At 39.9% G+C, this 14,731-nt stretch overlaps 1 protein-coding gene and 1 pseudogene across 1 annotated transcript; both read left to right on the top strand.

The window, feature by feature from the left end:
* Positions 1-1,043, top strand: part of LOC101645280 — a 10,078-nt pseudogene extending 9,035 nt beyond the window's left edge.
* Positions 1,044-6,795: 5,752 nt separating this feature from the next.
* LOC101645600 (olfactory receptor 688-like) lies at positions 6,796-7,761 on the top strand. Its single transcript, XM_004717120.1, has one exon. It carries the CDS (start codon positions 6,796-6,798, stop codon positions 7,759-7,761), a length of 966 nt encoding a protein of 321 aa, XP_004717177.1.
* Positions 7,762-14,731: the final 6,970 nt, after the last annotated feature.

Below are 14,731 nucleotides of genomic sequence, written 5' to 3'. Positions count from 1 at the left end.
GCAGCAATACAGCAAGGCAGGTCACCAATTGTCAGCCAGGTCACCAACTGTCAGTCCCCATCTCAAGAGATGTAAATTTAAATCATGTGGTCTTAAAGGGACCTCAACTTACAGTGACACAGTCCACAGGCTAGGATTCCCACAGGTACTGTAGCCTGTAAATTGAGGAACAGAACAACCAAGGCAGCCAGCCGCACACTGGTCCAATGATCAAAGAGCAAGAGACAAGAAAGGCGAGGCTCACCAAGCCATTTATCTCTCCGCCCTTCAAATCTCACTGGGTATGATACACTGTATTTTCCAAAAAGGACCAGAGGACCATCTCTCATTCCACAAATTCTTCCACAAAGCAACATGGCCAGTTCTCCATGTAAGAGGTTGAAGCTAGACTTGTCCCTGTGATGCACTTACAATGAATAGAATGTGTCAGAATTATAGGCCAGAAAATCCATGAAGTATCCACCTGATTCTCTTGGAATGCTATTTGAATCCTTCCTCCAGAGTGTTGCCTCTCAAAAGCCAGCTACCATCCTGTGCACAGTCATGTGAAGTGTTCATGCATCTGTCTTTAATTGACAGTCCCAGATGAACTCAACCTTAGAAACATGGCAGACCCTGAGCCATCCATGTGACGGATGACACATTGGTTATTGCAGCCCTTAGCCATTTGAAGAGCCCGACTACTTGAGTCTTACAAGCTTAGGCCACAGAGAGTATAGAACAGAACCAAGTCATTCACACTGTGTCCTTTATTAATTCATGATCCAAAGAATTTATAAAATAACAACAAAAAAGTTCTATAGCATCATGATTGGAATACAGGCTACATGGAACAAGAACACTAGCTTTTACTGCTTAAAGGATGCTGAGAGAAATTCTAACATGGGGATAATCCGGAGATGTTAAAGATACATTGTGAATTATATAGACTTAAGAATCTGCCTTAAGTGATGGATATTTTTCAATAGAAAGGGGATGAATTAAGCCCAAGTAGCCTGGAACGCAAAGCTATCCATCTGGTGGGCAACTGGGAGCAGGGTTGATTAGATCTAATCCCAGAAGACCTTTGAATAAACAATAAGTATAATATAAGGCTATTAGACCTTAGAGAATTCTTGAAATAGACTGGAGAGGGACTAGAGAGCAGCACAACAGAACCAGGGCATCTGAAGGATCTGATATATACAAGAGCCCAGACTCCAAGCAAGCAAAGCCACTGATCTGGTCTGAACAAGAAAAGACTATGCACCAGCCCAGGAGAGTAGAAGAGAGGGCAGCACTAACCAGAGATCCTCCTCACACTGCGTCCGGAATAAGTAAGTACATCTCTGACTTGCTTCCTGAGAGGTGAGAGGATGGATATGGTTCACGTTCCTAGAATTCTGTCCTGGCCTCTGAATTTGCTTATTGCCTTATCTTTGACTCCCTCGTTTGGCTTTTCTTATTTGATTGCACACATTCAGTGCATTCCTTCTCTCAGTCTCTTCACATCCGTAGGGAACAGGAGAGATGATAGAGGAGAAAAGATATAGGCTCTGACTCTAGCATGATCACACTGGAGAAAATTGGAATTTCCAGTCAGAAGACTGCAAACAAAACAACAACAAAGAAAATTATTCACAGAACAAAGAAGAGTCCATAAGGGACTCTCAGTAAAACAGGACATAAGGGATGCTCGGTAAAAATTCTGTGAATAAGTGATAAACCACAGTATCTAGGATAATAACTTCTACCTCCAACTTGCTCAAAATAAAAAAGGAACTTCCAGAATCACTGTTATAATAATCAATAACTGATCAAAGGTTCATGAGGGAGAGGCGTGGGGGGGAGGAAGAACTGGGGAGCCAATATCAGGGGCTCAAGTGGAAAGAGAATGCTTTGAACATGATGATGGTGGCAAATGTGAAAAGGTGCTTGACACACTAGGTGAATGTATCGATTGTGATAAGAGACATGAGAGCCCCCCAAAAAAGTATTTGGGGTAAAAATGCATACTTAAAGTGAATTCTACCTTGATTATCATGAAATGTAATGAAAACATTAAATACCTATGCAATCATAATGATCTTATATTTATCATTAATTTCTTTTTTATTAATCATTTTATTGGAGGTTCTTACAGATTTTATAACAATCCATAATTCACATGTAGCAAGCACACTTGTACATATGTTGCCATCATCATTTCCAAAACATTTTCTTTCTACTTGAGCCCTTGGTATCAGCTCCTCTTTTTTCCCCTCCCTCCCCCACCCTCTGTTATTTCGTATCTTACACCGTCTGTTGTCTCCCTTCACCCACCTTTCTATCATTCATACCCTGGGTGGGGAGGGTAATATATCCAACCTTGTGATCGGCTCCCCCTTCCTCCCCTTCCCCACTCCCTCCCTTCACTTATAGTATCGCTACTCCCACTACTGTTCCTGAAGGGTATATCTCTCCTAGATTCCATGTGTTGAGAGCTCTTATCTGTACCAATGTAAGTACTTTGGTCAAGCGGAATTTGTAAGGTAGGACTGGGTCATTACAGCACAGGGGAGGAAGCATTCAAGAACTAGAGGAATGTTGTGTGTCTCCTTGGTGCTGTAATGAACCCTGGCTGGATTGTCCCTTCTTGTGACCCTTTTGTCAGAAGATGTCCAGTTACCTACAGATGGGTTTGGGTCTCCATTCTGACACCCTTCATTCACATCCATATGATTTGTTTTGGATCCTTTGATACATGATCCCTGATCCTGGCAACACCTTGTGCTCCCACAGCCTGGTATTCGTCTTCCATGTGAGCTTTGTTGCTTCCCTGCTAGATGGCCATTGTTTAACTCCAAGCCTTTAAGACTCCACATTTACATATGCACCCATTTTTTCTTCAGCAATCCTATCAAGAAGGTGAGTATCAGAGTGCTTGGGTTTAGGGAGGCCTAGAATAGAGGCCCCAAATCCATCTGCTATCTTAACACTTAACATATAATTATGTGTACATTGACCTATATAATATAAATGAATATATTTACATAAATACATGCCTATACCTATACCTCTATAAATGGCCTTTGTCTCCTAGTTCTTTCCTCTATTTCCTTTCACCTTCCGCCTGTCCCACTATCATGCTCACGCTCCATTTGACTCTCAGCAATTCGTCAGATACATTGCACTTGATCAAACCCCACCAGGTTTTCAGTTCTAGGTCCATTATTGTTCCCTTGTCCCTGAGTTGTCCCCACACCCCCTCCCCACCTCCTTTACTCCCATGTTCCCCAAGAATCACTAGTCCCATTGTTTTCTCCTCAGGATTGTTTATTCTGTCTATCTATATAGATAGGCATAGAGAAAAAGAAAAGAAAGAAAGAAAAACAAAAAGCTTATACATAGTCCAGGTCTGTCTGCTGATACTTATAAAGGCATTCCTATTGGGTCTGATGAGGGACCAGGCCTTGCCCCCCAAGTCAGAAGTCTATTTTGGGATTCCTCAGAGACTCATTACTTTGCTCTCCTTGCTGCCCTGTTGTACTCCCTTTCTGTTTCACTCTGCTGTTTGTGTGTGTTTGTGGCGGTGGGCTGGGGGGGAGGGCAACTTGGGGGAGGAGGAATGCAGACTAGGCACATGATCTGCACTGTATTTCCAGTGCTGTCCTCCATAGCGTTGTGGGTCAGTGAGGCGACGTCCTGTCTCAGGGTAGGGCAGGCCCTACTCCAAGCAGGGATGTCATCCTCAGGGCTTGGTGAGCCACAATGAGGTCCACTCTCCCAATCTTTCTCTCTTAATTTGCTCCCATGTGGTCTGGAAAATTCAGCTCTCTCCCTGGGCTATATCTTCAATGTTGTCCTCTGTATTACATTCTTCTGGGGAGGGGTCAACATAGCTCAGCTTGGGCCCGGCCCCATCATCCTCTCTGTTAGTTCTTGCTCCGTGCCAATATGTTGCCCTCAAGGCTTGGCACTCCATGATGAGATCTTGTCCCTCTTTCTCTTTCCTGTGGAGACATAAACAATCCCCTCTCTGTAGGTAGATTAGTGCCCTGTTCCCCCACCACCCTCATCTTTCCTCCCCACCCTCCATTTTAGTTGGCTGCTGTATGCATCCCTCAGTTGGGTCTGACCTCTGACAAGGTGCCTGGACCTTGACCCGGGAATTATGCATTTTTCAGCTTATCCTCTATGCCCCTTGTGTTTTTTGAGCTTACCTCAGTGGACTCCTGTTGTACTTGTCCCTTTGTGCTTGGCTAACTTTGCTTAGCATAATTTCCTCCAACTCTTCTCATGAGACAATGTGCTTCATGCATTTGTCACTGCTTTTTCGGGCTGTGTGGTACTCCATTGTATGTATATAGTAGGGTTTTTCATTCACTCATCAGTTGATAGAAATTTAGATTGTTTCCAATTCTTCGTCATTGTGAACTGTGCCTCGATATGAACATTGGAACACAGATGTCTGGTCTTGGTCTCTTAATTACTTCTTCTGGGTCTATGCCCAGTAGGGGGTTTGCTGGATCATTTCCATTTGTTTTAGGTATTCACAGATCGATTTCCTTAGTGGTTCCACACACCTGCAGGACCACTAGAAATGGATGAGAGTTCCTATCTTACCTCACCCCCTCCAGCCTTGTTGCTTTCTGATTTTTTGAAATGGGCTATCTTTGAGGGTGTTAGGTGATCTCACATAGTTAGTTTAATTTGCATTTCCCTTGTGGCTAATGATCAGGAACATATTCTCATATGATTATTGGTCTTTCAGATTTCCACCCTTGTTAAACTTCTGTTCAGGTCTTTTGCTCATCTTCTCAGTGGGTTGTTTGTTTTTTAAGTGCTGTAGGCTTGTCATTAATTTCTAACCACTTATATGAGACATAAAGGAATATATCTCATTTGTTAGCAATGTTTTTGTCTATCTAGAAAATGACAAGAAAGTAACTATGGAAATATTTTCAAAATTGACAAAGTTTACCAAGTGAATGATAGACTAGACAAAATAATAAAAGAAATACAATTACATCAAGTTTGGGTTTCTTTGGGGTTTTTTTGATAGATGCTGCCCAATTGCTTCCAGCTCATAGGGACAATATGTACAACAGAACGAATCACTGTCCTGTCCTGCAGCATCCTCACAATTGTTCTTATGTTGAGACCATCAGTCCAGCCACTGTATCGATCTCTCTTGTCAAAGGCCTTCCTCTTTTTTTTCTGCCTCTCTGCCTTAGCAATCATGATGCCCTTCTCCAGGGCCTGGTCTCCTGACAACAAGTCCAAAGTACCTGAAAGGAAGTCTCCCTATACCTGAATTTAATGAAAAACCAAAATAAATTTGGGAATATGTTATAAAACCATATGATGATATCTAATTCCATCCTACAAAATGATGTTTGTAAAGATTGTCAAAACATATTGGGAAATTCTTGTAGACTATGTTAAACAAAAGGACAGAATTGAAAAGTCTATTTACATGAAATTTCAAACGTGTAAAAGGAAAAAACACCAGGGAAATCTTGAAAATTAAAAGTTTTAAAGTACTAAGCATCGTTATCTTTGGTTGGTGCTATTTTAACCTCCAGTGCTTTTTTCATACTTTTGTCTTCTAGTTCTATGTTTCATGGGGAGTATATGCTTACTGTAGTTAACAAATGGCATAGTCAGAGGGGTTGAGAGCTGGAGCTTCAGTAGTACAATGCTACTAATTGAAGCTAAGGAAGAGATTTGGAAAAGAAAATATTTATGCCTAGATATTTAACAAGCAATACTCATAGTATAAGATCTCCAAGGTATTATTCATAGATACTTGTCAAAAATTAATTCTCAGATCTACAAAGATTCCTAAAGAGTATTTTTTAAAGTACACATTCTGATTAAATTACTTTAATATACATACCAAAAATGATCAAAATCATAATCAATAATGTAGGACAAATGTGATCAAGGGATCAAGTGAGAGTCATATAATTAAGATAAATATGTTTGCATATTATAAATACCTTCCATATTTCCAATCGACACCATAGAAAGTTCAGAAAGTGAACGGAAATTTGTTCAATTTCATTCCTTTTATATTTAAAATATAAATTGATTGGTTAAAACCATAATTTCAAAGATGCCTTCACCATTATTTTAAAATTAGAAGAGGAAACAAATATCATATCTGAAGGATATTGGTGAAAATTTGCACAGCCCAACAATTTTTTTTTCTTAATGTCTGGTTTTAGGGCCTGTTCCTGGGGCTTGGGGGTTGGTGATCAGAAAATTGCTTTGGAAAAACCTTATCACTTCTAGTTTCGTTTTTTGCTGCTTTGTTTTGTCTTTGTTTTTCACGTCTAGTTTCTTATATCTGGTATCACTATATAGTCAGTTATACTATACTGATATATTAATTTATAATACTAATTTTAAATATGAGAATTCCGACCCACAAATTATAGAATAGCACACACAAAAAAGAACGATTTGAAAAATAATTAGGTATTAAAGTCTTCCAAGGGGAGTTGTATATGGGCCCTTGGTGGCTAGTTGTTCAGTCAGTGAGCTACCAGTCAGTAATCAGTGGCTTGGTTCCACCAGTCACTCTGCAGCCTTTAAAAGATTTAAAGACTTGGGAACCCTAGGAGGTAGTTCTCTGTCGTGTAACGTCACTATGAGTTAGAATTGATTAGATGGTAGTGGGTTCCAGGCACTTAAAGGGAGTTGAAAGAGAATTGTCTAAAATGAATAAGTTACATATACATATTTTGGTCTTCACTTGAGCTAACTAAAGCATTATTTTCTTTTCTCCTTAATTCAAAGGCATATGCTGAGAGGAAGACTTCTCACAATATGGATACCACCATGAACACAGCCAATAGTTCAAGATTTCAAGTGTCTGAGTTCATCCTGTTGGGATTCCCCGGCATTCATGAATGGCAACACTGGCTCTCCCCACCACTGGTCCTGCTCTACCTCTTAGCTGTAGGCGCCAATGTCCTCATCTTGATCACTATCCACCATGAGCCTGCCCTGCACCAGCCCATGTATCAATTCCTTTATGTCTTGGCTATAGTGGACATTGGACTGTCCACCACCATCATCCCCAAGGTGCTGGCCATCTTCTGGTTTGATGCCAAGTCCATCAGCCTCCCTGAATGCTTCACTCAGATTTATGCCCTCCACATTTTTATATGCATGGAGTCAGGAATCTTCCTCTGCATGGCTGTGGATAGATATGTAGCCATTTGTTATCCTCTTCAATACCCTTCCATTGTGACTGACACTTTTGTAGTCAAAGCTACACTGTCCATGGTGCTCAGGAATGGTCTGTTGACCATCCCAGTGCCTGTACTGGCTGCCCAGAGACACTACTGCTCGAGGAACAAGATCGAGCACTGCCTGTGCTCTAACTTGGGAGTCACCAGTTTGGCCTGTGATGACATAACCATTAACAGGTTCTACCAATTAACCTTGGCATGGGTTGTCTTAGGGAGTGACATGTGTCTGGTCTTTGTTTCCTATACTTTGATTCTTCGCTCAGTCCTGAAACTGAACTCGGCTGAAGCAACATCAAAGGCCCTCAGTACCTGCAGCTCCCACCTCATCCTCATCCTCTTTTTCTATACAACTATTGTTGTATTAAATGTCACCCACCTGGCAGGGAGAAGGGTTCCGCTCATTCCTGTTCTCCTCAATGTGCTACACAATGTCATACCCCCAGCACTTAACCCCATGGTCTATGCCCTTAGGACCCAGGAACTCAGAGTGGGTTTCCAGAAGGTGCTTAGATTGGGTATTGATGTCTCCACAAAGTGACTTGAGTTTAAACGATATAATATAAGGTATACTATTGCATAAAAGGCACACATTGTATAGCCCAACTGTCCTAGGTTGAAATTCCTATTCGCCCAATTGTTGCAAATTTGATTCAAATTAACCACTTTATCTTACATAGCATATACTCTGTGCAAGGCACTACTTTAAGCATTTTACAACTACTAGCTCATTTTATCCCCATAAAGCCTTTTGAATTAAGTACATGTATTACTTTTAGACTTTATATTTTAGAGATAAAATCAAATCGAAAAAACTTGAGTTATCAAACTACTCATCCCTGCCTTTAACTTTCTATTCAACCTCAACACTAATTAAAAATTAAGGAGTACTATCATATAATATGAAAGTATATATTTTCATTTCTTTTTCTTATCTCTCCCTCTCACCTGAGTTAATATGTGTCTATGTTTTAGTTAATTATTTAAATTCCCATTTTCTCCCAACTACAGTAACTCATGCTTCTTTCTGTGAAAAATCATTTTCCTGATTTTTCATAATAGTTTCATACAAGATTTGTCTTTTAGTGATCAAATAATTTCAATTCAATTTTCTGCAGGTTCAGCATGGAAAATAAATCCTTTACCTATTCTTGAGTTAACTTGCATTAGAGCCCTAAGCAGAATAACCCAACCACTGTCCCTTTAGTAGTAATCCTACTTGAACTTATCCAATAAATTATATATCTTAATGAGTTTTATGATTCACTAGAAGTAAAAAGAGGTCAAAACATTCTAAAGGGGAACATAAGATTAATTATATGTATTTGGAAAAAGTAATAATGGAATGTTGGGGAATTGTTTTTATTATTTCCATGTCAAAATACAGATTATCACAGGTGCCATTGTAGATCCTGGAAGATTTCCTGGTAATGTGGGGAAACCTCCAGACATATCACCATGGCATTCTGTAGATGTGGAGAAGAAAAGCCTGCCTTGTGCCAGTAAACTGAGAAATTAGTGTCTAAGCACAGAAGGCCATGAAAGTAAAGGAACTGAGTTAATGTCACTTTCATAGACTGTTTGTCAAGAAAGGATTTCATTTACACTGTGAGAAAGATAAACCATAGCTTGTTTGACACATGTGCTTTACCTATTTTGAGCAGTGATTCCACATATACAAAAAAAGCATCACTGACAACTGAAAACAACAGTGCACTAATAGATGGGGAGAATATTCCTGGCTCTTTCTCCATGTGGTGCTGGCACTAAGTCGCTGGAACAAGTTAAACTAAAAGATGAAACAAGTAGAGTTCACTAAAATTCAGCTCACGGTGATGCCACATGTGCAAGGGCACAACCATGCTCCTGCAGTTTTCAATGACTAGGTTTTTTGGAAATTAAATAGCCGGTCTTTCTTCCACGTTGCCTCTGAGTGGACTATAATCTCCAACCTTTTCAGGGCTTGAAAGCTGCTGGAAGCTACGTTTCACAAGTTCTACTCGGCCTTTTGATCAATAGTTTCCTTGAATCTTTGGTTTTACTGGCTCTTCTTTCCCCCAGTTAAAGAGACCTTTAGTGGTGTCTTAGATGCCACTCACAAGTTTAAGGCTCCACTCACCACTCACCAAAGTAGGTTGAAAGTTTCTTTAAGTGGAAACTTTAAGACTCAGATCACCTTCATGATGCTTTCTACAGTATTGAAATTCCAGCGGAAAAGAAAGAAAAATAGAATCTTTCATAACTGCAGCTCAAGGCTTGGATACATCCTTCAGTTATTTCAGTTATATTATTTCAGAATACAATGCATATATATTATTCAAGTTCAATTTGGCACAACCCATAACCTGAAAATCTTTTCTATGATAAAGGCCATTGGTTCCAAAAATTTGCTAAAGAATTTTAGATCCCTTACAAACATAGAACCTTTACAACTAGGATGAGCACATGACTAAGAGTCATACTGCCGAGACACAGGAAAAGGACTGCCCTGTTCCATATTCATATTTCTTCTTTAATTCATGAATACTATCAAAATATACTCTCCTTTGAAGAAATAGTGAAAATGGACCGAGGAAAGCTAAGAATATTATGACAATTAATTAGACTTCTTATGACAGAAAACATCAGGGAAGGGCGGAAATGTGATTTCTTAAAGTGACATTACTAAACAAATTTTCCACCAATTAGGAATGTGTCTATAAGAGACACAAGATAATACTGGCCTAATTGAACTGAAGTCCATTTATCCCAAGCCAGAAAAAACAGTGTGGAGGGACAAGAGCACAAGAATGAGGTAAGATAGAGTTACTATTAGTTGATATCAAGCCTGTTTGGCACATGGGGACCCCATTAAATCTACAAACCCTCAAATAAAGGTAATCTTGTTCCTTTGAGGATGGATCCTATAAGACTACTAATGTTTAGTTTTCTACCAATTAACCGCCAAAGGTATATATTTCCTTACACAATTGTGGCTGTTCACGGAAGAGAAAGGAAATATTCACACTCTCTTCCAAGGTTATCTCCCTCTATGGCACTGAGTAGCACTCAGTAGCTTATCTGACTTCCTCTGACTTCCCTTTCACCCAAAGGCAGAGGTCAAACATGCCTCCATCCTCCATTACCTATTATGGCACCAACTGCTCCTCTCCTAACAGTCTACTTTTCTGTTGCATTTGATAATTCACAGCAAAGGCTTCACAGAACTCACAGTCAATACTCATGATGAAAGGGACTTATGGGGTATGTGTGGATAATAATAAACTGTTCTTAGAATAACAGTTTGAGTAGAATGTTCCAGTACATTCTATCGTGCTCACCTAGAACCTATAAAGGAATCAACAGGTAATCATACGAACAAGGGAGACATAAAACAAGGGAGCACTCTATGGTTAAAATGAAGAAAGATGTGGAGCAGGGTTGTATTCTTTCATAATACTTACTCAATCAATAAACTGAGCAAATAATTAGAGAAGCTGGACTATGGAGAAGGACACAGCATCAGGATTGAAAGAAGGCTTATTAGCAACCTTTCATATGTAGATGACACAACCTTCCTTGCTGAAAGTCAGGAGGAGTAACAGCATTAACAAATGAAGATTAAGGATTGTTCCCTTCACTTTGATTATCATTCAATGTAAAGAAAGCCCAAATCTTCACAATTGCATCAAAAGGTAACATCAGAAACTGGAGAAAAGATGAAGTTGTCAAGGGTTTCATCTTGTTTGGAACCAAAATCAATGCTCATGGAAGCAGCAGTCAAGAGATCAAATCACACACTAAATCTGCTGCATGAGACCTCTTTAAAGTGATGGAAAACAAGGATGTTACTTTGAGGACTCAGGTGGGCCTGACCCAAGCCATAGTATTTCCAGTTACTTCATCTGCATGTAAAATTTGGTCATTGAATATGGAAGACTGAAGAAGAATCAATGAATTTGAATTATGATTTTGGCAAGTACAAGGGAAATAACCAACAAACCTGTCTTGGAAGAAGGTCAGCCAGCATGCAGCTTGGAAGCAAGAATGGTGAGACTTCGTCTTAAGTACTTTGGGTATGTTACCAGGAAAGGCCAGCGCCTGGAAAAGGACATCACTTTGATAGAGCAGAGGGGAAGTGAAAATGAGAAAGACCCTCAACGAGGTGTACACAGCGACTGCTACAATGGGCTCAAACATAACAATTGTGAGACGGAAAAGGATAAGGAAATGAACCAACGCCACAATACCGGGCAGCATATGGAAAGATAACAAGTCAGGCTCAGTCAACAGTAAGGAAAATCATTGACTCACAACAGCACCTCACCTCTCCCTGCATCCAAATCTCTTTCTGGTCATTGGCATCTCAGTCCCTCGGTCCTTTGCCCTGTCCTTTGGGCCAAGAAGCCCTATGACTGCTCTGCTTCACAGTTTCATAGTCTCAGGACTGATCTTCTGTTCTATCTCATGGTTACCTTGCCTGAGTCTCTGGTCCTGGCCTGGCTCCTTGCTTTTATTCAGGGCTTATTCTGGGCCACAGCTTCTGGTACCTTTGTTCTTGGCCTCTGCTGCTTCTGCTACTTCAGACAGAGATCCCAAATGTGCTCCACACGTTTCTCTTCTTTCCTTCCCCATCCCAGGAAGACTCTCCACTTCTGAAATGCTTCTTATACACAGAGACTTTGATGGAGATGTGGTTTTTATCATTCGGCAGATCAGGCATTCAAGGAAACAGAAGGTAGTGATTTGGTTTATACACTAAAGTGGAGACTCAGAATACAACCCACATTAATCCTACCCATTCGCATAGCAGAGAACTCCTTCCAAAATGTTATCACAACTATAGGCACAGAGGCTAAAATTTATAAAATATCATATAAGGGATTATGGCTAGATAGGCCATGTTAAATCATTGACTATGTCTCAGTGCGTTAGAACTACCAAACTTTCAGCCACTAATCCAGCACTTAACCATTTGCACCAACCAGGAACTCCTCACAGTTGTTAAGTTGCTCAACTGTGTCATCCAGCAACAAGGTTCCATCTATTTTTCTACCCTGGTGGCACTATGAAGTGTTGGACTTCTATCATCTAGGTCAGTAGTTTTCCCACTGCACATGAAAGGGAGGGGACACTTTGCTCTGACCAAGAATTAGTCTCACATGTGTGATCATGACGTGTAGACAGATCAGAAATCAGAGACCGAATGCCTATCTGTAGACAATTGGACATCCTCTCACCGAAGGGTCACAAGGAATAGAAGAATCAGCCAGAGTGAAGTATAGCACCTATGAAACATGCAACATGCCTTTAGTTCTTTAATCCTTCTTCCTACCCCCAACCCCACTATAATGACCCCAGTTCTACCTTAAAAATCTGGTTACACCAGAGAATGTACACTGGTACAGGTAAGAGCTCTCAACACATGGAATCCGGGACAGATAAACCCTTCAGGAACAATAATGGAAGTAGCGATACCGTGAAAGTAGGGGGAAGGTGGTGGGAGAAGAAGGGAAAAGGGGAATGGACTACAGTGATTGACATATAACCCACCCCCTCAAGGGGATGAACAACAGAAATGTAGGTGAAGGAAATAGTGCACTGTGTAAGATGTGAAAATAATCATAATTTATACTTTTTCAAGGGTTCACGAGGGGGAGTTTGAGGGGGTGAGGGAAAAATGAGGATTTGATAACAAGGACTCAAGCAGAAAGAAAATGTTTTGGAAATTATGATGGCAATATATGTAGAAATGGGCTTAATACAATTAATGTATGGATTGTTATAAGAGCTGTAAGAGCCCCCAATAAAATGATTATTAAAAAAGAATTACAGCCTCAGAAACCCCATATAGGGTCTCAGAACTGGCTTGATGCAATGGGTGCGACGCTAAACTCTAGCCCATAAAACTCCATGCTCAGCTTCATACTGCAAACAAGATTAAGAAAGGGATGAGAAAAACAGCATCAACATTCTTTTACTCACATCCATCTGCTTGGTTGAACATAGATCAGATGTCCATCTATAACCACAAGGGAGACTCAGAATATTTTAGCTTCCCAGACTCTATGATAGAGGAAAGTTTTGGAAACGTAGTTTTGAATGGATAAACAGTCAACTAGCACTCCATAAAAGTTGACAATATCTATTCTTTTCAGTTTATGAGGCAACATTTTCAAGCCATGGAGAAAACTATGACAAATTCCAAATAATAAATAAATTCCAAAGGTCTCTGAAACAACATGATAGACTGCACTCACTGCAAGCTCTTTCCAACCTGCATCCCAGAAATGCTGAAAAGAGTCAAGAGTAAATCAGTGTGCAGTAATATAATAATTGTGATCTTCTTAACTACAGAAAAGGTGCCAAACTTTCTGCTGTTTTCGATCTTTTTGTGTGTTGTCAAGGAACTTCCTGGGGTCTGTACCCATAATTCCATGTTCCATTAACCTCATTGTTTTTTTGTGTGGTTTTGCATAGCACGTTGGCTTTTTAGATACTTATATTTGGAATTATAATAGAATTAAATTTGTGTGCTAGAATAAATGAAGAAACCCATCCTAGACCAAAGAGAGAATATACTTTCTTCCAGAAATTCTGATTAAATTACTTGAACATATTTACCAATAATGTAAGAATAATCAAAATCAATAATAGAAGACCAAGCAGGATCGAGTGACAAAGGGTTAGTGTGAGCCATAAAATTAAGAAAAATATGTCTGTGCATGATAAATGCCTCCCATATTCCCAATCGACACCATACACCCAGATGTGAATGGATGTTTATTGATAAATGTAATTATGCCTTTATGAATAAAATAATTATTAAAAATAAAACTTCAGACATGCCTTCACCATTACTTTCAAAGGTGAAAGAGGAAATGAATAATGCATCGAGAGGATACTGGTGAAAACCTGTTGGTTGGAAAGAGTGCTGAAATTGAAGACAAAAGATTAAAGGTTCATTATGTATTTGTGAGTTCAATATATGATTCTTACCTAGACATATAATTCCATGTCTGGTTCCTCATGTGTGAATAAAAAAGTCCAAACCCAACCCACTGCTCACCTATTGAGTCTGGCCCTGTGTATTACAGCACAGGACAGCGCCAGATGTGTTTCTTGGTTGAAATATACACTGAATCTCATCCTGAGGCATTTCTTCCGTAGTCCTTATGAGTGGTTTTGAGCTACCAACCTTTAGGTTAATAAACAAAAAACAAACTCATTGCTAACCACTGGATGCCAACTCCTAGCGACCTCATAGGTCAGGGAAGAACAGCCCCTGTGAGTTTCCGAGCCTGAAGTAGAAAGCACCGTCTTCCTCTCGGAATAGAAACCCCGTCTTCCTCCCGCAGTCACAGGTGGTTTGGAGTTTCTTTTTTTTAAATCATTTTATTGGGCGGTTGTACAATTCTTATCACAATCCATACATACATCCATTGTGTGAAGCACATATGTACATTTGTTGCCATCATCATTCTCAAAACATTTGCCTTCTACTTGAGCCCTTAATATCGGCTGCTCATTTT

This window comes from Echinops telfairi, unplaced genomic scaffold (assembly GCF_000313985.2).
Source record: "Echinops telfairi isolate 266 unplaced genomic scaffold, ASM31398v2 ScPeMD7_41;HRSCAF=154, whole genome shotgun sequence".
Taxonomy (NCBI): domain Eukaryota; kingdom Metazoa; phylum Chordata; class Mammalia; order Afrosoricida; family Tenrecidae; genus Echinops; species Echinops telfairi.
Note: the sequence above shows the minus strand (reverse complement) of the source record. Positions and strands in the feature narration are given on the sequence as shown.